The following is a 24,420-nucleotide window of genomic DNA, read 5'->3' as shown; positions in this document are numbered from 1 at the left end:
TGAACTTTGTCATCTAACAGGTAGATTGCAAACCAGTTTTTTGAATCAAATCTAAAAGCCAGGAGCTTTAGCTATAAACATAAATCAAATACATTCAAGATGATTTCTAGGCAGCTGGACCAATTGTCCTGGAATAGCTTGTGTCTGTGCTAATAGTTTCCACAATGTAGTGGATGAATGAAAACTAAATGGTGGTAATGGTTCTGTAATTTTTTAATGCCTCAAACTCAGGAATATTTTGGGGTAGTGCTGTTTGGCACATGCCAAACTTATCTCAAGAAATAGTTCAACAGTTTATAGTAGAATTGCAGAGAATCTGCAGGTCTGTCCTATTTTCAGTAGGTTAAAAACAGCCTTGAGCTTTACTGAGCCATAGCTCTGCATGCTAACCTCCTTGTAGGGGCTCCAGCCTTCCTGGTGCCACCCACAAAGCCACCACATTGATTCTGTAGTGTGTCACCAGCCCCTATGGCTCTAATGATGCCAGGACTGTTTGTACTCAAAGGAGTACAATCAATAGAGTCTACACTACTGAGAGTTTTTATTTTTTATCAAGAGGCCTTTCTAAGCTATACCTATGCTCTTTGAAGGAGTGTGGTGGAAAGAGTTGTGCAACATCACTGCCTGAATTAGTTGTTGGTAATTAGTAACTTGGTGTGGAAGGCAGTGAACTTTACTAGAAATATGCTGTCTTGTGAGACAGGGGTTAATAATCCAGAGCATGGCACCTTGCTAGCAGCAGTGTTTCTTCACATTTCAGTGCTGAGTCAGGTAAAGCTGGCTTGGGAGTCTCTGTATCAATTGTCTCTGTCCAGTACAGATCTGCCCTTTCTCTCTGTCATGCTGCACAAGTGATGCATTGATGAGGTTCTGACTGTGGCAAGAGCTCCTTTAGGAATTACTAGGAATAATCCTTTCTCTTAGTTGCACAATAAGAAATTCAATTTATTGGTATTTCTCCAGGGACAAAAAAGTAGCTTAAAAATTCAAATTAATTTACCACAGGTGCAAGAGGTCTCTGGTCACTTTTAAAGATTTTGCTACTGTAATCTCAATTCCCTGGAAAAATGGCTACTAGTTAATATTAACTCTGGGTTTCCTATAACTTGACATCAAATCAAATATCAATATTCATACATTTGACATTTCTAATGGCAATGATTTTTGTTCATTCTTTCTGGTTTTGTAGTTCATTAATAATAATTTCTGTGGCTTGTAGACCATTGTACTAAATAAGTATGTGGAACTGTCTATTTCACTCACCCCTTATGGATAGGAAACCTGTTGATCTGATGGACTTCTGAACTTAGAGAAGAGCCTGTATTGCAAAAGAGCCATTTAATTAAATTACTGATGGCTGTGTTTCAGAAAGACCTCCATCTTGTTGCACAAAACAATGAAAATGGTGGAAGAACAAATAAAGATAGGGGAATGCTGAAATAATAAATAACTTTGACCTTTTTTCCCCGTCTGTTGGCATCTAGTTACTTCCTTTGATCTTCCCTGCCTTAAACAAGCTAATATCTGCCAAGAGAGTGCAACTGTTACTGAATCACTAAGGTCCTATTTGTTCCGCTTGACAGATGACAATGCATTTTTGTCTTTCTACAGAAGCCTAGACTTAGGAAGTTTTCTCCAACAAGAAGCTTGGGTTTTCTCCAATACTAAATTTCTTTTTTCTTGCTTTTCTTTTTCTTTTTCTTTTTTTTTTTTTTTTTTTTTTTTTTTTTTTTTTTTTTTTTTTTGCTGTGTGGGTTTCATTTCCCATCTCGTTGTGGTGGTGCCCTGCTGATGATTGTGTCACCATTTTCTGTGAGGTGCTGGTTAGACAACACTGAAGTTGTATGATTTTGCTGTTGCTTACGATTGCTCTGGCAGGAACAGAATGCTTCAACAGCTGTAGTGTATGTTGATGCTTCAGTTACATTATGGTTGGTTTGTGAGTGTCACTTGTGATTGCTCTCTTTGCTGCTCCCTGATTTCTTTGAGCAATTTTTGCTAGTGCTAATTAATCAGTTCTGTACAGGTTTCTTGTATTTGTAAATGTTGAATTGTTTGATAGCTTGATGAAAAGGTTTTATATTTAGAGTTTAGAAAACAGACCTGTCTTATTAAACAATGCAACTTTGAAACAGAAACAGGAGATACATTACCAGGTCTATTTGATTTTTGTAGAGAAATTGAGACACTTGTTCTTTAAGGGTGCTGTATTTAGTCAGTTATATATTTAAATCTGGGCTATTGAGCAAACATTCTTTGTTCTAAGTATACCTTGTGCTTAGCACAATGAGAACCTAATTTCTGATGGTGATCTTAGGTGTTCCTGAGTACAAATAACAATCACAATAGAACTGAATGTTTCACATTGGTTTTTCGTTCAAATTCCATTGACCGTTCTTGTAGGCTTGTTAAGTCAGTTTCAAAAATTCTTCTCCGGAGTAAGGAGGCTATGTTATGTCACAGAACCAGAGTTATATAAAGCTTGCAAGTCATTCCCGAAAAATGAGACATAACCTCTGCTAATTTTGAATTTCTCTGATGGTTGGAATTGATGTGTGCGTGAGGATAAGACTTAGGCCTTGATCCAGGAAAGCACTTAAACTCATAATTTAGCTCATCATGATCAGTTTCCCTGGAGTCAACAACTGATTCAAATTATCATGGAAGATATATAGCACAGCCTTATTTAGGACTATATATTTAATATGATCCCTATTGATTTCCAAAAAAAAAGAAGTAACCATATCAGAAGATTCTTTATAAGGATTCATTTCAAGATCTTTCTGGTTGTGCATGTCTTTGCCATGTCTGTTGTGGAAGAAACCACCAGTTATCTCCCAAGTGCATCTTTTACTATAGATGGTACATTTCTGCTATTTAAATGGAATTGTGTCTTCTGAGGGAACCTCTTACTGAGACTTCTTTTGTAGAAGGTCTGAATTTTTGTTAGAATTAAGAAATATTTTCTTAACTGCTGATAGAAGATTTTCAGAAGTTGACCAGAGCAGACAACACATCTCCAGCCTATAGAGGCTTGTTGAATTAGCTAATAGCATTTTTCCCTACAACATCTACCATACTTTTTCTCTAGAATATTGAACTTGCTGCTTTGCTTGGGGTCTGCACAGGACATTTGCAGCCAGTATCTTCCCTGCTAGACAGAGTAATTATTAATGAACACTTGCTGTCTGACTGTGTTTTTCTAGAGTATGGTCCAGAGGGATGACTAATGGCAGCAGTGAACCACTCAGGTGTGGCTGTAGCTGTGTCTGGCCTGGCAGTGGCAATAACAAGCCCATTCTTGACATCAGGGAGAGAATACAGAAACATTTATAGTAACACTGATTGGTTCAACAACTGATACTCCTTGTGGACTTTTCCTCTTGGACTTTAGATTTGTAAGAATAGGCCCAAAGGTAAACTGAGACACCTTCCTTGTGTGGCACTGGCAAGAGTCCAGTGGCTCTGAGATAATCTCTGAGTAGATAGGGAGAACCTAAGGCATGCAAGAGGACTTGATGTGCTGATTGCAGATTATTAACAGGTACATGTAGACATCCTGCAATAGCAGAGATTGATTGACAGTGATTAGGGGAGTAAATAAAGCAAATCCATTTACCAGAAGATGCCCAGAAAGTGAGGGACTTTTGCTACCAGTGTCTGGTACATAAAAATGGGATGCTGAAAGCATCAAAGCTTTTCCAAGTAATTTGGGTGAAGAGCTCTCTTGGCCTGAGGGTCACAGTAAATGCAACTGCTTGACATGTCAGGGTTAGCATCATCACAAGGACCTTACAGTTGGAGGATCAGCTTCTAGGGAGGAAGTGGGAATGTGTAAATGTTAAAACCAAATTTGGTGTATTTGAATACCATTACTGAAGAGAAATGAGCGAAGAAATTAGGTCATGTCATAAGATTGGTTTTATACTTCTTTCAGCTTTGGGGTTAGGCTCTATTTTCTATGTACTTGGACTCTCTGGTCACTTTACTGTACAGGCACCTGCATCCTACCTATGTGTGGAGAAACACTGACACAGGGAACTAAAGACACTTCAGAATGAGTCTTTTGGTGGAGATAGTTATCTCCATCAAAAAAGGCGGCTAGTTTTGTTTTGTGGAAGCCACAAAAGATGGCTGATTATTTATTGCCAGTGTCTCAGTGAGTGTTCAAACATAGGTGTGCCATTGACTACTGAGAGCAGGTGGGTCCATTGCTAAGGCAATGGGCAGCAAAGATATTTTGGATAAGGACTGGAGTAGTTTACAGAAATGCTGAGAACATATGGTGAGGCCAGTAGAATTTTTTTCCTTCCTAACTCATGAAATGTGTAAGATCTTGACATCAGGCATCTGTGGAAAATGGGGAAATAGGCCATCATCACCAAGGTAATTAATCTCTTCTGAGTGTTTCGGTGCAGATCCGTGTATTAGACACATAGAATCATGGAATAAATTGGAAGGGATATCAAGGTACCATCTAGTCCAAACCCCTGCTCAAAGAAGGCTTAAATCAGGCTACTCAGGGACTTACCCAGTTGAGTCTTGAACTCAATTGAGTCTTATCCTCAAAGGAGTTCCAACATCTCTGGACAGCCTGTTCCAGTGTTATATATTTTCTAATGTAAAAAATCATACTTGATATTGAGTCAGAATTTCCCATAGTTCATCTTGTGTCCTGTTGCCCCTTGGACTGTTGCTGTGCACCTCCAAGAAGTGTTTGTCTCTGTATTTTCCATGTATTCTCTTCTCAGATGGTTGTAGATAGCAGTAAGGTACTACTGAGTCTTTTTTGCTTACAAGTTGAGAAGGCCCTGCTACCTGAGCCTGTCCTCATACATCCTGACCGTATTGGGATGTCCAGAGCTTAGGAGGATTATAAGGAAGTCATGTGGTTATGCAGAGAGGAAACTGAAAAGTCCAAAGCCTAAGTAGAGTTTTATTTGTCTACTGCCATAAATGGGAGTAAAAGATGTTTCTATAAGTACAGCCACCCCTGGCTGGCAACTGGCCACAAGTGCTGTTCCTCAGGGTTCCATGTTGGTGCTGGTCCTGTTCAGCATCCTTTGTTGTTGATCTGGACAAATTGGGTGCCCTCTCATTCAGTTTGCAGGTGACACCTGGCTGGGTGGGAATGTTGATTTGCTTAAGGACAGGAAGGCTCAGCAGGGGAATCTAGGCCTGTTTTCATTCCTTTAATCTCATAAACAAAACTTGAGAGTTTTTATGAGAGATTCACCACATAAATGGATTAAGCAGGTGTCTCATTTCTCACTGTATTTGGGAGCTCAGTCATGGGAATCGTTGATCATATTGAAGAGGCCTCATCCTTAAGCCAATTGCAAGATATCCAAAAAAGAGTTTTCTTGCTAGACTAATGCTAGTGATCATGGCAATCAGTCAGTCCATTCAATTTTTCTCTAAATGTGGGATACTAAGCTACCATTTTGCATTTCCCAGTTCATTCTGATTTTTACATAGCTAGATCTATTAGAAGTATTCTTTTAGGATGATGTATTTGTTATTAAGCATGGAATGTTGCTTAATCTTAAATCACGGTTTCATTGCTTTTCTACCAGTGAACATCCTTGCTCACAAGTAGTTAACATTTTGTGTAGGAAAGCAGAGAAATGTTCTTTTTTGCTTTTGTCTTTCAGCATCCATGAAAACATCTACTAACCCTTTGAAATATTAGTATTTGCTAATATCTTTTGAGTTTGTCCAGAGTACTCAGGTATTTTGGCCCATTTTACATATGTAGAAAGTAATTTATTCTGTATGAGTCAGGCAGAATTATTTAGTTTTATCCTCTCCCATCTCTGAGGTACAAAAAACTGAAAAAAATGCACAAGCTACTTATATTACAGGATGTCTTCTACTCCTTCAGGAAAAGGTATGTTTTAACATACTGTTTTCTAATGCTGGATTGAAAAGGGAGATGGTGTCCCATTTAGTTTCAGGAAATTCAGTCTGTACATCTGGGGTCTGAAATTCAGTCTTGTAACTGACACAGTAATCTGCACTTAATCCCAGACTATTACTCTGCCCCAGAAGAGTAATGAAAGGGGAAAGCATTCTGTATTTATACTAGTTTGGACTCTTAGCATGTCATTCATTCTTTTGGTAAGTTTCGTGCCCAGTCGATTCGGGACTAAGATCTGAAAGAGTGGAGAGCAGGCTCAGCCAGGACAGAGCTTTTAGGAATCTTAACTCTTAAAAACTTGCAGACTTTTCAAGGGTAGAAAAATTGGCCAAAGGTGGATGGATTTTCAGAGGAGTAGCAAAAGCCAGTTCTGTGACACAGTGTTTCACCTCCCTGCCAGATTCAAAGTTCCTGCTCCAAACTCCTCGTTTGCCGCAGCAAAAAGGTTACTTGTTTCGAAAAAGGGTTGCTAGAAATCTCTAAGGACGGAAAAGCAGATAATTTCCTTCCAACTGGCTCAGGTACTTCCAAATTATTATCACTGAGCTCATCAAGCTCATCACTGACATACAAAATTTCCAGCTGAATGGCTAAAATCTGAGAGTGTCATATAGATGCAAACAAAGTCTTACCATTTAAAATGTCAGAATACTTAACTGAAAAGATGCGCTGACATCCTAGCCTCATATTTCTTGTGTTTGCACAGATAATTTCAGAGAATGTAATAGGTCTTCCATGCAAATTACAGGTAAAATTGAAGACATATTTAAATGCTGTAGATTAATAAACATATGTGTGGAATAATTGTATTCAACAGTTCTCCATTTGCAATAAGAACTATTTTGACCAATTTTTTTCAAAGCCTCTACTTACATTTGACATGTGAAAGCAGAAGCTCCCCTTTTAACAGGAAAACCAAAAATTTAGGATTAGATATCTTAGATCTAGACTTTTGGTGCCATGGCTAGTTCTAGTGGGTTACTTGGCAGCAGGGGAAAAAAGAAGTATACATCTTTGTATCAACTTATAAAACTAAATGTTGAAAACTTCCACTAACAGCATGAAGCACTTATCTCTCTTTAGAGCCTAAGGGATTTTTAAGCATGCCTCATTTGCCTAGTGGTATCACAAGCTTTAATTTTTTTGTATTTTTTCTTTCCACAGAGAAGATTTATAAGGCAGTAGGGTAGATGGTGCTGTTCTCCAGCTGTCTGTCTTGAGGAGTTTCCTCACTGGACTAAACACAACATAATTTCTCTGTAATGTTACTGTGGAATCTTGGAAAAACATAATGTTCCTCCTGTTATGTACAATAGATTCTTCTTTAATTGCAGCAGCTAAAAAAAACCTCTATCTTTATAGCTGTGGAACCAAAGCGAAAAAGTTTATGGTCTTTCACTGTCAGCAGGTTTATGGAAAATTTATAGTATGTGCTCTGAGTTTACCATTTTTTGTTGCAATACTTACTAAAACTAGTGCTGAAAAATGCCTGTTTTAGAATGGAGTTTTTCTGTCTTTAAATTTTCCTATAAATTTAATAGCATTGGTGTATATTTATATATTTAATTTATACATATATATATATATATATATTGAGTATATACTTTTGCATACTACACTTCATATAGTATTTTTGGTTTATCTCCTTTTCCCTCAAACTTCTGTTTTGTCTTGTCCAAAATGCAAAAATATGTTCAGGCTGCTACTTTTTCCTTTAATTTTTTTAATCCTATAAAATGAACTTATTTTGTTACCGTTCTCTGACTGCCTTTCAGGACATGTAGTGAATAGAAAATTACTGATGTTAATGGCACTGAAAATTCTTAAACTTTCTTCCGGTTATCTGGAGAAATTGAATTAATATCTTCTAAATTTTTTAATTATCTGTTTTCTTTTTTCTGTTTCTGATCACTTCACTGGTTCCACAATATTTTCTGTCAGTGGAAGAAGGCAACTTTTGGGTTTTTTTTAAGCTATGTTTCAGTTTAGAAGTGTTGGACTGATGATCCAGTTGAGCCAAACTGCAGTATGCATAGTCTGCTAACTTGATCTGATCACAGTTGTCATTTGTCAACAAATTAAAAAAAAAAACCAAAACGGATGCAAAGTATTCACCAGTTAATCAAAATAAACAGAATTTGCCTTTAGAAACATACCTACATATTTTTTCAGTTGCAAATTATGCTAGTTTAACCACAGAGCAGCAGAAACATGATTTAGTTTTATTGTATCTGCATTTTATATTTTGTTAGTGTAATCAGAAATTCCCCACTCTGGAAAATCTGAGTTGAGCACTGGAAGTCCAGCCTGTCTATAAAAGGAAAACAGGCTGAAATTTTTAAAAGGGGAACACAGGATTTAATCAGTCACTTTCATTTATCTAAACTATTGATTTCTCATTTCCATGAGAAGTGTAATGCCTGAGTCCTCACTGTTTCATCCCAATTAATTTTCATTAAAAATCACTCTGTATGAAGATGCAGTTTCTGCTTTGACCTTCTTTATTAACACATCTGTAGTGCTCCTCAGTCAAAGTGGAGTAGTCCCTCCTACTTCTTCAGTATTCATTAAATGCTGTTTTCTTTCCTTCCTGTGCAGGCAGAAATCTGGATGGATCAAAGCCAAATTTTTTTGTATATTCCCAAACTTCAGAAATATAGCAAAATCCCTATAAAATCTATACCTGATCTCAAGTCAGCAAATCTTTAGATTTTGTAGAACCAGATCCTCTCTATTTTTATATATCTATGTATCTCCTGTAGTACATGCTCAGCAACTCAAAAACAATATTAGACTTTGATTAAGGTGAAATACATAGGGCAGCTTGGCTGTAGCTGAATACACAATAGTTGAGAAATTATTAGATCTGAGAATGTAGGCTACCCCATTTTGAACACAACATCTGTCTAGCACTGGAAAGGAAGGTGCTGCAGCCAATTCATGTTTTTATTTACTCTCTGTTCTTACTACATGTAGTTTACAACAAAAAACACAGAGTGAATGAGACAAGTCCTTCTGTATGAGATCTGCATAGTTCTAAAGGCATACATGATGTAGGATTTAGAAAAAATAGGTTTTTCCGTAAACATTTTGCTGAAGAGCACTAAATACCATTGCTAGCTCCTGTACCCATTCCCATACTCTAATATTTCCATATTCTAGAGCATGTAAAATCTGACATGTAATAGATCAGATTAAAGTGAGTTGTGTGGTAAATCCTGACCTTTAAGCAAAAAATACCAGGTTTTGGAAACCTTGATCTCATCTTTTTGAGAGGCGAGTCCACAGGTGGATGCACCTAGTGCCAACTCTAATGCAGGGTGAAGTAGCAGTGTTTGTTACTTTGGGGCAAGCAGCACATTCTTTACTATGTAGGACAAGAAAGAAAGCAACCCTCTAGTAACTTTTTGCATTTCATAGTTTCTTTATATCTAAAAGCCCATATATAGTAAGCTGAATCAGAGCCTGACTTTTTTTCAGTGTACAAAAATCAAAAATTCAGCTGGGATTTGGCTTGACACACCCCCCACCTCACCCTTGCCCTTTCTTGCTCTCTTGCTTTTCTTCCCCAGGAAAAGTAAGTCAGACATTACAGGATGCTGTTGCAGAGGTTCTCAGCCAATCCTCAAGATCTTGTTTGTGGCACTCACTTTTTTTTCTCTCAAGATGTGTACAGGGCTGTGTGCTGCATGGATACTGCAGCTGTCTGTTGCTGAGCCCTTTCAGTGGGAGGACGTGGCTTGCAGAGAGCTGCTCATAGGGTCCCTAATTTAGATGGTACACAGCAGAAGTGATGGTGGTTCAAGTTAAGCCTGCAGTATGTTTAATGCTGTTTACATCTGATGGAAATTTTAAATATTTGACTCCCTGGAAACACACTGCCTCCCAAAAATAATTAATGAGGTTCTTAAAAATTGCATGTAAGAAGCACAGGGCACATTCAGAAGTCAACTCTTTGTTTGCTCACTTTCTGTTTTTTTGTTTCTGACTTGGTTTTTCTGTGTTTTCTTCACTTCTGCATAGCTATTACACTGGAACATTTTATTTCATATCAATATATTAGACAGAGCATACATATTGGATAATGCTTCAGATAAAAATTCAAAGTTCATTTTGTAGCACACTATAGAAGTAGATATTTTTCATGGCAGGTAGATTCACATTAATTCTCAGATTATGCACTTTAATAAGAGATTATGCCTTTTCTATGTATTTCCAAGCACAAAATGAAATGTGTAAGGGTGACTGCCTTAAATTTGTAGCTGCCATTCATTTCAGCCCGTGCAGCCCTGCAGCCTGGCTGCTGAGAGCTGTGCTTACTCGCTGTTTTGTGAGTCTCTGCAGATTACAGTCACCCACTCTGAGAGAACATGCACACACTCTTTTTTTCTTTTTTTTTCTCTCCCACTGTCTGGCATACTTTCAGCACAACTCTTCGAAGACTTTCTGAACTGCTGGGTATGGTTGCCTGATTATTATTTTTTTTACTGGGGACATGTTTAGTCCAGTGTTATTTAAACAAGCTTATCTCCTTGATCAAAGTCTACAATCTGAAATTTGAACAGGGTAGGGAGGGTGGCTGGGTGGGTGAGGAAATATATCAAGTACATAGTTGTGCATGTGCTGATGTCTCAGCTCTGTGCCTGCGAAGGTAAAAACATATATTGCTTCAGAATATTCTTGCAAATATAAAAATCTTTGGCTATTTTAGTAGGAGTTCTGAAAGCACTGTATTATTTCTAAAATAAAACCAGTTTGAGTAAACTTTTCTTGACACTTCTAGTGACCTGCATATTCAGTTTTTCAGTTTCTTGGGTTTTTTGAAGGTTGAGCCAAATAACTGTGGAGTTGTTTAAGTATAGCATAGGCTTTGCTAGTATTCAAAGCACACTAGCTGGAGCCCATATATTAATGTATTTAGGGTTGACATTAGCCTATTTCATTGACTGAACCACAGACCACAGCAATGAAGCTGGAGAGCTTGAAACAGTTTCTGGAGGTTTTCATTTAGCTCGTTCAGGAGAACTGGTTTGTGCAAAGTTAAAATTATATGGAATGAGATAGCAAGAAGAAGCATGCATGCCACACCTTTTCATTATGTTCTCTCTTTTCTTTTTTTTTCTTTCTAAATATAACTTTGAGAGGCATGTCAGGTTTTTTTAAAGCCAATCCCATTTGATCATTTTAGATTACTTGATTTTTTAGTTTGATTTCAAAATTCAAGTTTGCTAGGCTTTTGTTCACAAGACTAGGAAAAAGAATTTCCTGTATTCAATTTATATATCATGCAATCAAACAACCATCTCCTAACTCTGACAAAACGTAAATTATGTCTATTTCATCATTTTACAGAATAAAAAGAAGGAGGCATAATTTTCTAGGCTAGTCTAAAGCTTTTCCTTGCTTTTTAATGTTATTACAGTGCTCTAGTAACTGCAAGATGCTGCTGCTGATGAAAGTATATTATAAATCTTCTCTTCTGCATGGGTATCATGCGTACTTTAATTTTATTGGCTGGCTTTATTGACTGGGGCTTGCTCCCTGCACACCCAGACACACAAACATACACAGAGAGACAGACACACAGACGCATGCTTGCACACACAGACACACACACACACACACACACATTCTGTTTTGCCCTATCTTGGTTACAGCACAGTCCTGCCCAGGGTCAGTACAATGTACACATTACATATTTCTAGCAAACATGAAAATGAATCAAACAGGAGGAGAGATAAGCACAGATAGATTGGAGCCTGCTGAGGAAATAAAAGGCAGTGATCTGACTGACCATTGGACTAGTCTTCCTGGTTGGATTTAAGTGTTCTTTCCCCTTAGCTGCTGCAAAGCACTGTACTCTGAAGTGAAAAATGAAACAATCAGTAAGAATGAAGTAACATTTAGACGGACAATTCTTTGGTATAACTCCAAACCTAATTGTTTCTGAAGTGATGTTTAAACCAACATCGGCACCAGGCAAGGGCTCCTGGCTCGCAGCCAGCACCTTGTAATGCATATTAGTGCAGATGAGGAGTTCCTAAAAGTTAGAGAGAGGGAGAGGGAGGGAAGAAGAGAGAGAGAATGTGCGTCTTCAGTGCTCACTCTGCATTTGTTTGTATCCTCCTCCTTGCCGAGATTAGAGGAATACCTGTGTAGTGCTGCTTTATTATGATTTCTGCTGAGCCTCAGAATAGGTTCTGGTATTTTTTTTAGGTGGACTGCCAGCTGCCGATCTCGCTGTTGACAGTAAAAGCAGATATGTTCCTTGCTCACTGCCATTAGTACTGACCATGACCCTTCACACCAAAACCTCTGGAGTTACCCTGCTGCACCAGATTCAAGGCACTGAACTGGAGACACTGAGCAGACCTCAGCTGAAGATTCCCCTGGAAAGATCGCTCAGCGACATGTACGTGGAGACCAACAAGGCAGGAGTTTTTAACTACCCAGAAGGAGCCACCTATGATTTTGGTACTACGGCTCCTGTCTACAGCTCTACCACGCTCAGTTATGCCCCTACGTCTGAATCTTTTGGGTCCAGCAGTCTGGCAGGATTTCACTCCCTGAACAGTGTCCCACCAAGCCCGGTGGTGTTCTTGCAAACGGCACCCCAGCTGTCGCCCTTCATCCATCATCACAGCCAACAGGTACCCTATTACCTTGAAAACGATCAGGGCAGCTTCGGGATGAGGGAAGCTGCTCCTCCAGCCTTCTACAGGTAAATGCTAATTTCTTTTTTATTTAAGCAGATGATCTGAGAAAATTAGAATGTAGAAATCTGTTATGCCCTAATATTTGCTTTTTGTGCAAAGGAGCGTGTGATTTAACTGAATCATCGATGATATCTAGACCATAAGAAATAGCGTAGAATAAAACAAACTAATTCACAGCCCACTTCACTGTGACTGTAAGCTGTAAATTTTGAAAATCCATGTTAAAAACCCATCAGATAATGAGTATAAATATTTCCTGGGAAAACATGAAATCATAATTGATTAAAGAATGGCAAATGACCTCAGTGTTGTAATGTATTATAATACTGTCTGAAGTATACTAAAAAGACTTCCACCATCACACATTTTTCAGTGTGAGTGGTTGTTTGTTCAGCTCTTAGATGGAGTAAGAGTATTTTTCTCCTCTGTCTTCCTTTGCAGTGTGAGAAGTGGCTTACATAGGAAGTTGTTCAGAAGCACTATATCCTTCCTAATCAAAGTGTTAGAGTTGACTCAGTGACAGTATTTCAGTCAGTAACCACCTTCCTGAGCTATCCAAAGAGCTGTGTGCATATTAAGATGCATTTTTCATTGGAGGGATGATATATATTAACTGTAAACCTGGCATGCTGCTTTTCAAAAGATAGGCTTGTTCAGCGGGGTTTTTAGTATTTTTGTCCTTCAGTAGGAGCTTGGTTCATGTTTTGTCTTTTTGGTCTGGAATAGAAAGACTGAAGTATTGTTGAAAGGGGGAAATAAATTTCCGTGGTTTAAATATTTATTGTCAATTGTGAAAAACATTACGTCTTTTCTTGAAGTGACAGAAATTAATAGAATTATGGCTTCTAAAAAAAAATCCTACATACCTATACCCACACTGTTAATGTTTTGTGCAGTATTTATAGCATAGTTTTGCAACAGCTTATTATATTGGGCTTCAGTGAATTAAAGTGAACAGATGGATTTTTTTTTTTGAACTCTGTCATTCTCTGTTGATTTGAGAGATACAGGTGAGTTTATTAGAAGTGTACCAACTCTGAAAAAATAAAATCAAGTAATTTTTTCCATGTTGAAGGCCAGACTCTGCTAGGCTTATTTACACAATATAACATGTTGCCATGAACAGCAACGTATGTTCTGAAATCTAACTCAGTCAGACTAAGAATCTGGTAGTAAAATCTGGTCCCAGGAAACAAAATGATTGCACTTTTTTGGAATGGATTGGGCAGTTTTGGGGAGCAGGTAGAGTAAAGACAGGTGAAAACATAGATAATGATTATGTTAAATTGTCCAATACAGTGATCTGTAAACTGAATTGATTAAAATAAAATTCTTTTTAGTGCAACTAAATACAGTACTTCCTGGAAAAATAAGTACATGTCAGAGCATAGTGATCTTGAATGATTACCAGTGACTTGAAAGTTAAACTGCACTTTGTGCTCAATTAAAAGACTTTTTTTGCATGAATGTCCCATGCAAACCTATGGTGAAAACTATGTAGGCAACCTTATGTATGTAAACAGCGGAGTAGTGAGTTTGTGAAGTTGAAATACACAGGCAGAAAATGTTCTACAGTCAGGTATTATACTGCAGGAGGATTCAAACCTGAGAATCACCTAGACACAGAAGTTGCTATGGAAATAGTGTTCTTTTAATTTTTTAGCTGTGAATTGAGATCAGATCATTCAAAATAAAATTTTAGTTTAACTGCTTGAGCAAATGTGTAAGACCAGTGCTGTATTCCCCTTTTCCTGACATTTCTGATCAAGGTTGTGTGTCACCCTTGGGGATGTGTATCAGCCCTTTGAAATTGCTGAGGCTTAATGCAGCAGTAATTAGGTGAATTTATGATCTTGGGTATGCCAGAAGGTTTATCTGCATACAGTGTTATACAAATGATTTAATGGCCCCTTCCAGCCATAACTCTGTGGAACGCATCTTATGTGGTAATAAGAAATGTTTTTCAAAGTGCTTGCTATGATTATCTTTTGTTAACAGGCATGGTACTGTTCAAATTAAATTAATAAAAAACTTTGCTCTTTTTGCTTTTCATTTTTGTGAGGTCGTATTTACAAAGTTTTCACCCTCACAACACTAAACATTAGGTCTTGTGTTTTGGCATGAGCCCAATCACCAGTAGTCTCAAAAATAATTTGAATATGTGTTCACTGCCTAGGAAATTTTTAAATGTCTAACCATTTGGTTTAAGACTAAATTCTTTAAAAAACCTTCCAATTTGTTTCATTTATTTGGCTAGTCTCATTGTCTTCACTTAGGTTATGGGAGCAAAGAAAGCATAGGGCAGTATAATCTGGCAATGAATAACTTGATGCTGGAGATTGAAAGATGTCTAACTACCAAAATAGAGAGTTTCTGGAACAGCCTACCAATAGGAGTGGTAAAGGCAAAAAATCTTATAAGTCCTAAAAAAAGTTATAATGAATCATGATTAGTTTGTGATATGGCTGCCTGCTTCCATGAAGTTATGTAACCTTAAACTCAGTAAGTCTCCTCTGCAATTCTCATTTACCTTTCTGTAATTCTGAATTGTGCTATTTGTCTTTTAGGGCGGAAATATTTACATTGCATCACCCTATTCTACTCTGAATTTGACATGAAAGTGTTGCATTCAGTGATACATTCAGTGATATCTAGGACAATAAATAAACATTATAGTTTGGAGCCGAGATGATATTCTCTTCGATACTTTGACAAAATGTAAAAAATCTTCAGTCACAAAATGAAAAAATTACTCTGTCTGATAAAGAAAACTTTTAATGTCTTTTGATTTTGTTAGTAAGTGTTCAAAATCATACTGCCTATAGACAGATATGTATTAATAGGTGTATAACTACATGACTGCTAATTCTGAAGTTATATTTTGTCTTTCAAATAGTGACTCTTTTTCCAAAAGAGTTAGTCCCTTGCTGTGAGATAATGGTATGCTTCTATATTTAGCTGAAGAACATAATGATACATGAAAATAATGATTTTCAAAGAATGCAATAAATATATTAATGTCCCTTCTAGTATCTCTAAATCATGAGGCATCAGAATTTGAGAAGTGGAGAAAAAAGGGCTTAATTAACTCAAATTGTGCTGTCTATACATAGACTTTTATGTCTCATCTTGTGGCTGTTTTTACAGGTAGCCAAACTAAAATACCTTTTTCTTATCTGACAATGTCAAATATAATTTTTTAAAAATTTTATTGATAATTTTTAGTATTGGGGTTTTTTATTATTGAATGCTGACTAGTGGTTGATAATTATTACAGGAAATCTTGTACTCATGACTATTACAGTAAATTAATGGAATTTTTTTTTTTTTCTTAACTATTGAATTTGAGTTCAGGTAATTTCTGGTTATTTCCTCTCAAATATTTTCAGCAAGATTTGATCCACTCAGAGAAAAAACAAAGCTTTCAGTAGCTAATTTACCTCAGTAGTTTCCCATAAGAAACAGCAGAACATCCTTTTTGCTCTACCAGTGTGTCATCCCACTGAGTCTGCACTCCTCAGATCTGAAGTGAAATCATGCATATACTTAAGGCCCTTTGTAGCCTGTCTTTGGTGCTGGTTCCAAATTTGACCAAAAAAAAAAAAAAAAAGGGAAAACTCCCTGATGAGAAAACCGTTTGTCAGTCTGTAGTGAGGGACAGAGACTGGGCAACTCAGTGTACAAACAGAATAAGAGATTAATTGCTCCCTCACTTTTAGTGGCTAGTTTGTATCTTCTGATACTTCAGGCTCTATGTTTAGATTAATGTAATAAAGTTATTTGTTTAGCATTAGCCCCAATTATCATACTTGCAATTGAGTCTGATGTTCTAATCAATATGGTCACAGCTTTCATTTTAATGCTTGCTAAAATTGAGAAAGATTACAAATGTAGATCTATCCCTCTCCTGTTGTAATTTGTAAATCCATCCATCCAAAAAAATGGTTATGTAACCAAATACATAAACTTTGTTAACCTTGTCTGATTCATTATGAATTTTTCTAGCTGTTCATGTTGAGCTCTAAATACAGAAGATTTTTTCCAAATTTTAAAATTAAAAGTGTTGAAATGAATACAAAGTTCAAAGATGATTTTTCTTTTCTTATTTTTTTTAAATGTAGCATAAAGTATTTCATAACATGGAGTATGATGTAATGTAGTGTTTTGCTTTGCTTTTTTTGTTTGTTTTTCTCTAAAACGTCAGTCTGCTCAGAGGTTCTCTCTTGAACAATTCAAGCATTCAGGCAATTTCTTGAACACTTTGAGTGTTCCTGTTTACAGGTCTTGTGCTGGTATCTCTGACAATTTTGCAGGAATAGATGACTGTAATAAAAGAGACAGGAAAACGGAGTCATCTCATGGATAGTTTCTTATCTCATGGAAACGTTGTAAAGATAAGCCCATTAAATGTTCTGAGATGGTCACACATGACAATTATGAGGGACTTGTACAAACCAACTTTAGTGTTTCTGCAGCCCTTCTTGGAGCACGTGCTGATGTGGATCATGCTGCAAGTGTGCTTGCACCATAAATCACCAATCCACACTGTTGAGAAGCACACGTGATCTGTGCCTCCTCGTGCCCCTGAATACGGGCAGACAGTGATGGAAAGGGGTAAAAGAGATTTTATGCTTCCTCATTACCCTCCTTTCTGCCAAGGCAGGGAGATGGATCTCACTTGTTCTCTTCTCATTGAAGAAAACTTCATTTCTGCAGCAAGTTATTTTTTTGCATAAACCACAGACATAGGAAGTGCTTCATATATCAAGTCCTTCCCAACAGGACTTGAAATTCATGTCTAAACCCACGCTTATTTAGACTGACTGTGTGAATGGGGTTCATCTAATCAAATGTAGACACCTAGGTCTGTATTCATTTTTCCATTCCTTAGGCATCTACTGCATGAAGATGGATACCCAGTGATATTCAAAGTTACATGAAATTAATCCCACCCATACATTTTCTGTAAAGAACCAAAACAGTCATGCTCTGTAATATTCCTTCTCATAGACACTGCATTATGTCCCTTGAGAGGGAGATGGGGAATTGACTCTGTGTCACTGGCCTTGATCACTCTTGCTCTGAGGCTATTGAAACAACAAACACTGCTGGCCATATCTGCTCTGATATGGAAAGCATTAGTTGCTGGCATCAGTTCCTTCAGCAATTGCAAAGTGAACATCAGATGCCAGCAATTTTTATTAAACCAACAAGATAGGATGACCAGATCTCAGGCATTGCTCCAAAAAAGCACAAGAGTGTAGTCCGGCAACTGAAGTGCATCTACATTTCGTAAAAAAATTGAGATTTTGGAAATTTTTGGTTTGATATTGTTGACAATGAAACACTGAAATGAATCATGAGTTCCCTGCTCTGTCTGCAGGGAGTTTTCTATTATCTATTCAGGCATCAGAACAGAGATTAGAGCAGAGATGCTGTCCTTCAACATTCTCACTTGAAGTGCTGTTTTCATTGCATTCATTGCAGGGACTGTTCGTAAAATTTGCTGTACAGGGACAAGTCACATCTGAGCCTGAGTGGCCTTTCCAGTGACTTGCAAAAGGTTATAGTTTACCACAGCTCATTAGGAACCCTGATCAATGTGACACTGGGCAAGGCAAGGCATTTCTGCTTTTCTGCCAAGTTCAGATTCCAGTTGCTGGGAGGCTTCTTACTTCATCTCACTCAAGATATTCTTGTGCAAGACTCAAAGCATGAGTGATACCTGTTAGAGACAAGAAGATCATAAATCTGCAGGATAACATTTTTCCTTGATAAGATATTGATAACAACATTGGATTCAGGAGTGATCTAGGCATTTTATTTTAACCCTTTACTAGAAAAAGGGAATATGGTCCTCAGAAGACAGAGAGCTTAAATATGACTGTCCTAAATGTAAATCCTATTTGATACATGTACATAACAATTGCAGTGGTCTCCCAACCATAGCAGTCTTAACTATGACACAATAGCCAGCACCTATATAAATAAGAAATAGGAAAAGATGGCTCACTGCATGAAAACCATTGGTAAAAGTGAAAAATAGCAGTAAAGGCTAAAAGTTAAGTGTAACTAAGAGGACTTCTTAAAAAAAGCAGGTGGTGACTAACAGTGAACAGCCATGCATGTAACCACCAGTGGATTGTCTACAACCCTTCAAGGGTGCAGCTCCCCTCTTGTTAGGCAGCATGGGTGGAATGTGTCACGTTCTGGTTCCACATCCCACAGTGCTCTCAGCTGCCAGAACTGACCTCCCCAGCAGCCAGGCAGCAGAACCAGTGCAAGGTCACTGTTGAATGCTACAGGGAAGAGCCTTCTCCCCCCTCTGAGGAGGACAGACCAGAGAGCATCAAGGCAGCACCAGGCTGCATTTAATGCCCATGCATTTCACCTTGCATTCATAAGCCATGTGAGTAAGCAATGTGGGGTTTTTTCACCTTGATCATACTATCGAATTAAGGAAAATACTTTCAATTTATTATATAGGGAACACCTGTATTCTTCCATTGAAGATTTTTTTCAGTTTCTCAACAATCTGCTGTGCAAATGTCCAGTGCAAATTTCATGGCTACTTCCAGTCTTTTCCCTCCTTTTAGTACTTGCTATTGTGCAGAAACAGTGCTTTGATCACTGCAGCCTACTTCAGTACTGATTTGAGCTGCTAAAAGATGGCTATATAAAACTTTATAGGATACTACAAAGGGTACATCAAAGCTGGAAAAAGAAGGAAGGGAAATTTACTGAAACACAAGAAAAGGCTCAGCTCATGATATATAAAAATCACTAGGAAGATGCTGTGCAGAAAGCAGCAGCTGTAGTAGAAAATGTGGCATGATTTAGGCCCCAAATCTCAAATCACAAGGCTAGGAAACTCATAATATCTTTCCAAATAGCCTTCACATAGTGGCTTTTGCATATAGCTCTGCTAAAATTGGAATATGTAATACCCACTCCTTTTTTTCTATTTCCCTTCCACTTTTATTTTCTTTTTTCTTTTAAATGTAATTCAGGCTTGTGAGATCTATTAATTCAAAAATCAGTGAAAGATCATGGACGTTTGGGTTGAAAGGGAAGACTAGTTCCAAGTCACCTGGCATGGGCAGGGACACATTCCACTAGAGCAGGTTGCTCAGAGCTCCATCAATCTTGCCTTGAACACTTGCAGGGATGAGGCAGTCACAGCTTCTCTGGATAACCTGTTCCAGTGCCTCACCACTCTCATAGCAAAGAATAATAATATCTTCCTAATATCCAGTCTAAACTGACCCTCTTTCAGTTTAAGGTCATTCCCCCTTCCTGTCACTACATGCCCTTCTAAAAGTTCCTCTCTGGCTTTCTTGCAAGCCTCTTTTAGGTACTGGAATGTTGCTGTAATGTGTTGTCTCTTCTCCAGGCTGAACAGCCCTAGCTCTCTCAGCCTCTCTTCAGAGGAGGGGTGCTGCATTCCTCTGATCATCCTTATGGTCCTCCTTTGGACCTTCTTGATAAGGTGGGCTGCAGCAGACCTCCACTACAATGTCACCTGTCCCTGCCCTCCCTTTGATCCTGACCTTTAAGTTCTCAGTTGGCTCCACATCCATCCCCAGGTGGAGCTTTGTGCATTCCAGCTCTTTGTTGACATATTCTGGTGTTTAGAAACTTACTCTTTTTCCCTCTTCAACTTGATCTGCCAACAGATGGAAGTTTGGAAGTTGCTAACTGTAAAAAATTGTATTTAATTTTACTGTTGAAGAAAAGTGCTATAAAACAAATGATCTTTGGCAAAAATAAAATGCCACATAATACTCTGTCATCTCTGTTTTCAGTTCATAAAGCCAGTAAACATTCTTAGAACATTTCCTTTGCTGGGCCGTCTAGATTAAGCAGTATCTAGTTATTACTGAATAACTTGTATCAGTTGGTGTCTAAAATAAATTAATTCACATAAGTGAATTAATTCCCTGCTTTCATTATTATTTACAGCTTGGACTTGACAGTGAGATCCCAGTTTCAAATTACATATGAGAGAACCCTTGTCTTCAGGACACTGTAGCCATGGCAAAGAATACTCTGGTTGAGACTGCACAGCAAATCTAGTCACCTTTGGGGAACTAATATGTCAAAGGACAGCTTTGTCTGTGTGCTTCCATCCTGCAGTAACATGATACTTCTCCTTCAGCCATATTGATAACCACAAGCAAGGAAAAATATGTATGTTGCCAGCACATGAGCCACTGTAGGAGATTTATTACCTTGCAATACCTTTTTGTGGTTTGGATTATTTAGAATTTATGGGTTGAAAAGTATGCCAGTTTATTCTTGTCATGCTATGAGAAATATAATCCTAATTTTACTCTACAGGAATATCAATTACAGATAAAGCATGCAAACCCTGGAAGTGGTGAGAGTATTCTAATTATGTTCATGGAGAAAGGTGGTAAGATAGAAACCCATATAAAATAATGTAGCTGAATGTTTAATGGTAATAATATCAGAATCAGTTAAGATGCACAAATATCTGCCAGATGTATGCCATTTTAAGGAGTCAAATATTTTTAAAGCAGGTTGCACCTCTGTAAGATGTTACTATTTCTTCCTTGATTTAAGCCATGAAAAAAGCCGAATGAAGTGGAAGTAAATCTGATTTTACAGAGAAATTTTAAACATCCTGGAATAAAACTCAACTTTATTCTAATGGCAGTTCTAGTAACACTGTTTATTGTTAAGTCTGACTAGGTTCCTCTTTTTTTTGCTTACTTATATTGTTTAGTTTTGGCTTATATTTTTCATATTAGGTGATTGTCTCAGGCAATTTTTTTTAAAATGCATTTTGAGAAAAATGGCTCAAATTTCTAAGTATGATGAAGGAAAAGAAAATTTTGCTATAATCATGGAAAAAAACCCTGTAAACTTTTTGCTGAACATCCTAGACACCATTGTATTAAAGGTAAACATACACCTGATACTTGGTAGTGGGGGAATGCTGTCAAATCAGGGTTATTTTTCTTTAATTTTTCCCCAGAAATGTTGCTCAGTTTTAAGCTACAAACTCTCGAAACACCTCACTATTCACTATGGGAATCTGTTTGCTAAATCTGATAGCTAAATTATATGAAATTTTATCTACCTTACAAGCTCCATCTTTCCTCAGGGATTGCATAATGACCTGATTGCAAGAGCATCCTCTCTGACAAAATGTGTGAAGTTGCTTCATTGCATGGCTGCATGACATTTCAAATGCAAATATTTCTGTGAGCAGGGGCAGTTTACTGAGAGATGAGAATCACAGAGTAATGTTAAGTTTGAATGGGTAAAAAAGCTCAAAGATTATCTGGTCAACATCTTGCTCAAAGCAGGGCTCACTTCAAAGCTAGATGAGGTTTTTCAGACCCTGATCCAGCTGTGCTTTGTGGATACCCAGGAATGGAGGCTCCACATCCACCCAGTGCAGTCTGTAACACTGCTGAACCACTCTCACTGTGAAAAAGTTTTTCCTAATCTAGAATTAGAAAATTCTTCGCCCAAAGATGTGTCGGATGTGTCTCGTCCTTTCATGGTGTGCTCCAAGAAGAGTCTGGCTCTGTTTCCTTTAAAAAGTCCTATTATGCTGTTGAAGACAGCAATAAATCCTGCTTAGTCTTCTCTTTGAAAAACTGAACAAATCCAGTTCCCTCAGCATCTCCTCATATGCCATTTGTTCTAGCCCCCTCCTCATCTTTGTGGCTGCCCCTGGACTTGCTCCAATTTGTCAAAGGCTGGCTTCAGCTTGGAAACCCCAGATTGGAAGCAGTTATACAACTGCCAAGGACAGGGGAACCAGCTCTGCTCTCAGCCTCCTGTAGATGTTCATATTAGTACAGCTGAGCTCCTGCCGTGTTTCTGCGGGGAGTTATTCTGTTTCACGTGCATTGCTCTGTGTTTTCCAGTGCTGAAATTCATGAGATTCCTGCTGGACCATTTCTCCAGCCTATTGAGGTCCACCTTATTGGAGTTTTGCTCTGCAGCAAATCCACCACTCTGCATGTTCCCTGTCCCTCAGCTTGGTCTCTGTCATTAACTTGCTAGGGATGCAGTTTCTCCCTTCATCTCTATTGTTAGTGAGATATTCACCTCAGTATTGATTGCCCATGAATACTACTGCAAGCTTGCCAAATTTCAGCTGCTGATAAAAGTCTGTTGAGACTAGGAGTCATTTTCCATCCACATTATAGCTCATCCATGCAGCCCGTATTGCACTTCACTGGGATTGAGAAAATTGGTCTCATGCTTTTCATGGCTTTCTTCTGTGTTTGGCAAAAGTCACATCAGCAAAATGCAATAAAAAAAATTATCTTGCAGTATGGGAAGATGGGCTGAGGAAAAAATAAAGGTGGTCTCAATGAAGAACAGGATGGGGCCAGTGCAGAAATCTAATGGATCTGGTGCAGTAGAAACTTTGAATCTCTGGCAAGGTGCTGTAGCAGGCTGTAGTGAGCTGTGAGACAATATGGAGGAAGAAGGCATGCTCTAGTAGTAGTAGATAGATGATGTTCCTGGAAGAGTTTGAGATGAACTGCAAAAGTAAGATGAAGGAGAACCTTCAGAACTGAAAAAGCTGAAGAAGTCTAACTGGAGAAAAATAGTGGAATTTAAATGTTGCCTGGCAATGTGATTTGGATTGGGAATGGGTAGTAATTACAACTGAAACAGTCTAAGTGTGTGTTAGCGATGCACAGAGAAATAAAAAGGCTCACAGGGAGAAACAGGGACTATGGAGCTTCCTCCCAACAGATATGTGCAACTCTTGCATTTTGTTGCTGTCTGTTACAGATTTAGCTGGAGGGTAATGGATTAGCCCAGATGTTGGTTAGATCAAAGGCCCAGTGTGGCCGGTGTTGGTGCTGTACACGTGAGTTTCCATCACTCCTGAAACAAGTGCCATTCACAAAGACTGATTGGATTTTGATTATTTTAATTCCTAAAAGCCTTGGTATTTCTCATATGCATAGAGAAAATAAAGTTATGAGTGAGATCATAACAGCAGCCTTCCTAAAGCTGAAACATGCCAGAACTAAATTTGTGTGCATAGATCTCTCCCTCTCTCTGCCTGATGTCCTAACATGTGAGATGAAGGCACTGCTGTTTTACCATACAGGACACCTGTGAAGATTTACTACTGTCTGTAAAGTGTCCATCTGTAATAAAGAACTGAAAATAATTTGTGAAAAATCTACAGGACTGTTTCCATAGCAGTCTTCACTAAGAAAGAGAACATGAGGCTACATATGAGTAAGGGTGAAAAGAACTAAAATATTGAGTAGGTACTCAGTGGGTATGGGTTTGGAAACTAGCAATGGTATTACTAAATGCAGTATCTGAAATGGAAAAAAAAAACTGTTTACAAGCTTGTTAAACACACATACCCAGCATACTTCTCAGAAAGAATGGGACATCAATATATTTCCACTTCAGTCCTTATAAGGAATTGTATGTTCAGCTACCTTGCATTTATTTATTCTATAGGTAGATAAGGGATGACTGCACAGAATCAAGGAGTTCATATTCTTTAGTTATGAACTCTTGGATATGACCTTTAGGTCATTGTACTCTTTATTTAAGATGAAGGATTTTACTGGTTTTATTTCAGCAAAGCAGTGAAGATCTTGCTCTTCAGAGAGAGGGATGCATTTTGGTACAAAAATCGGTACATAAGCAAATATAAAATGTTGTCTGTAAGCCCTCTTCCCTCCTTTTTATTTCAAAAACATTTAAGACTATTACTTAGAACAAAGACTGCCCTTTCAAGAAGATTTAAAATGTTGTATA

The 24,420-nt window shown here is 37.9% G+C and overlaps 1 protein-coding gene across 1 annotated transcript in view; it reads left to right on the top strand.

The window, feature by feature from the left end:
- Window positions 1-24,420, top strand: part of ESR1 (estrogen receptor 1) — a 180,218-nt gene that overhangs the window by 61,329 nt on the left and 94,469 nt on the right. The window contains 1 exon segment of the mRNA XM_071435510.1: window positions 12,137-12,641. Coding sequence (XP_071291611.1) covers window positions 12,214-12,641 — 428 coding nt within the window. The 5' untranslated portion in view covers window positions 12,137-12,213.

Source organism: Agelaius tricolor, unplaced genomic scaffold (genome assembly GCF_023055355.1).
Source record: "Agelaius tricolor isolate 1412-34295 unplaced genomic scaffold, bAgeTri1.0.p SCAF_1, whole genome shotgun sequence".
NCBI classification, from domain to species: Eukaryota; Metazoa; Chordata; class Aves; order Passeriformes; family Icteridae; genus Agelaius; species Agelaius tricolor.
This window is presented reverse-complemented; position numbering and strand designations above follow the sequence as displayed.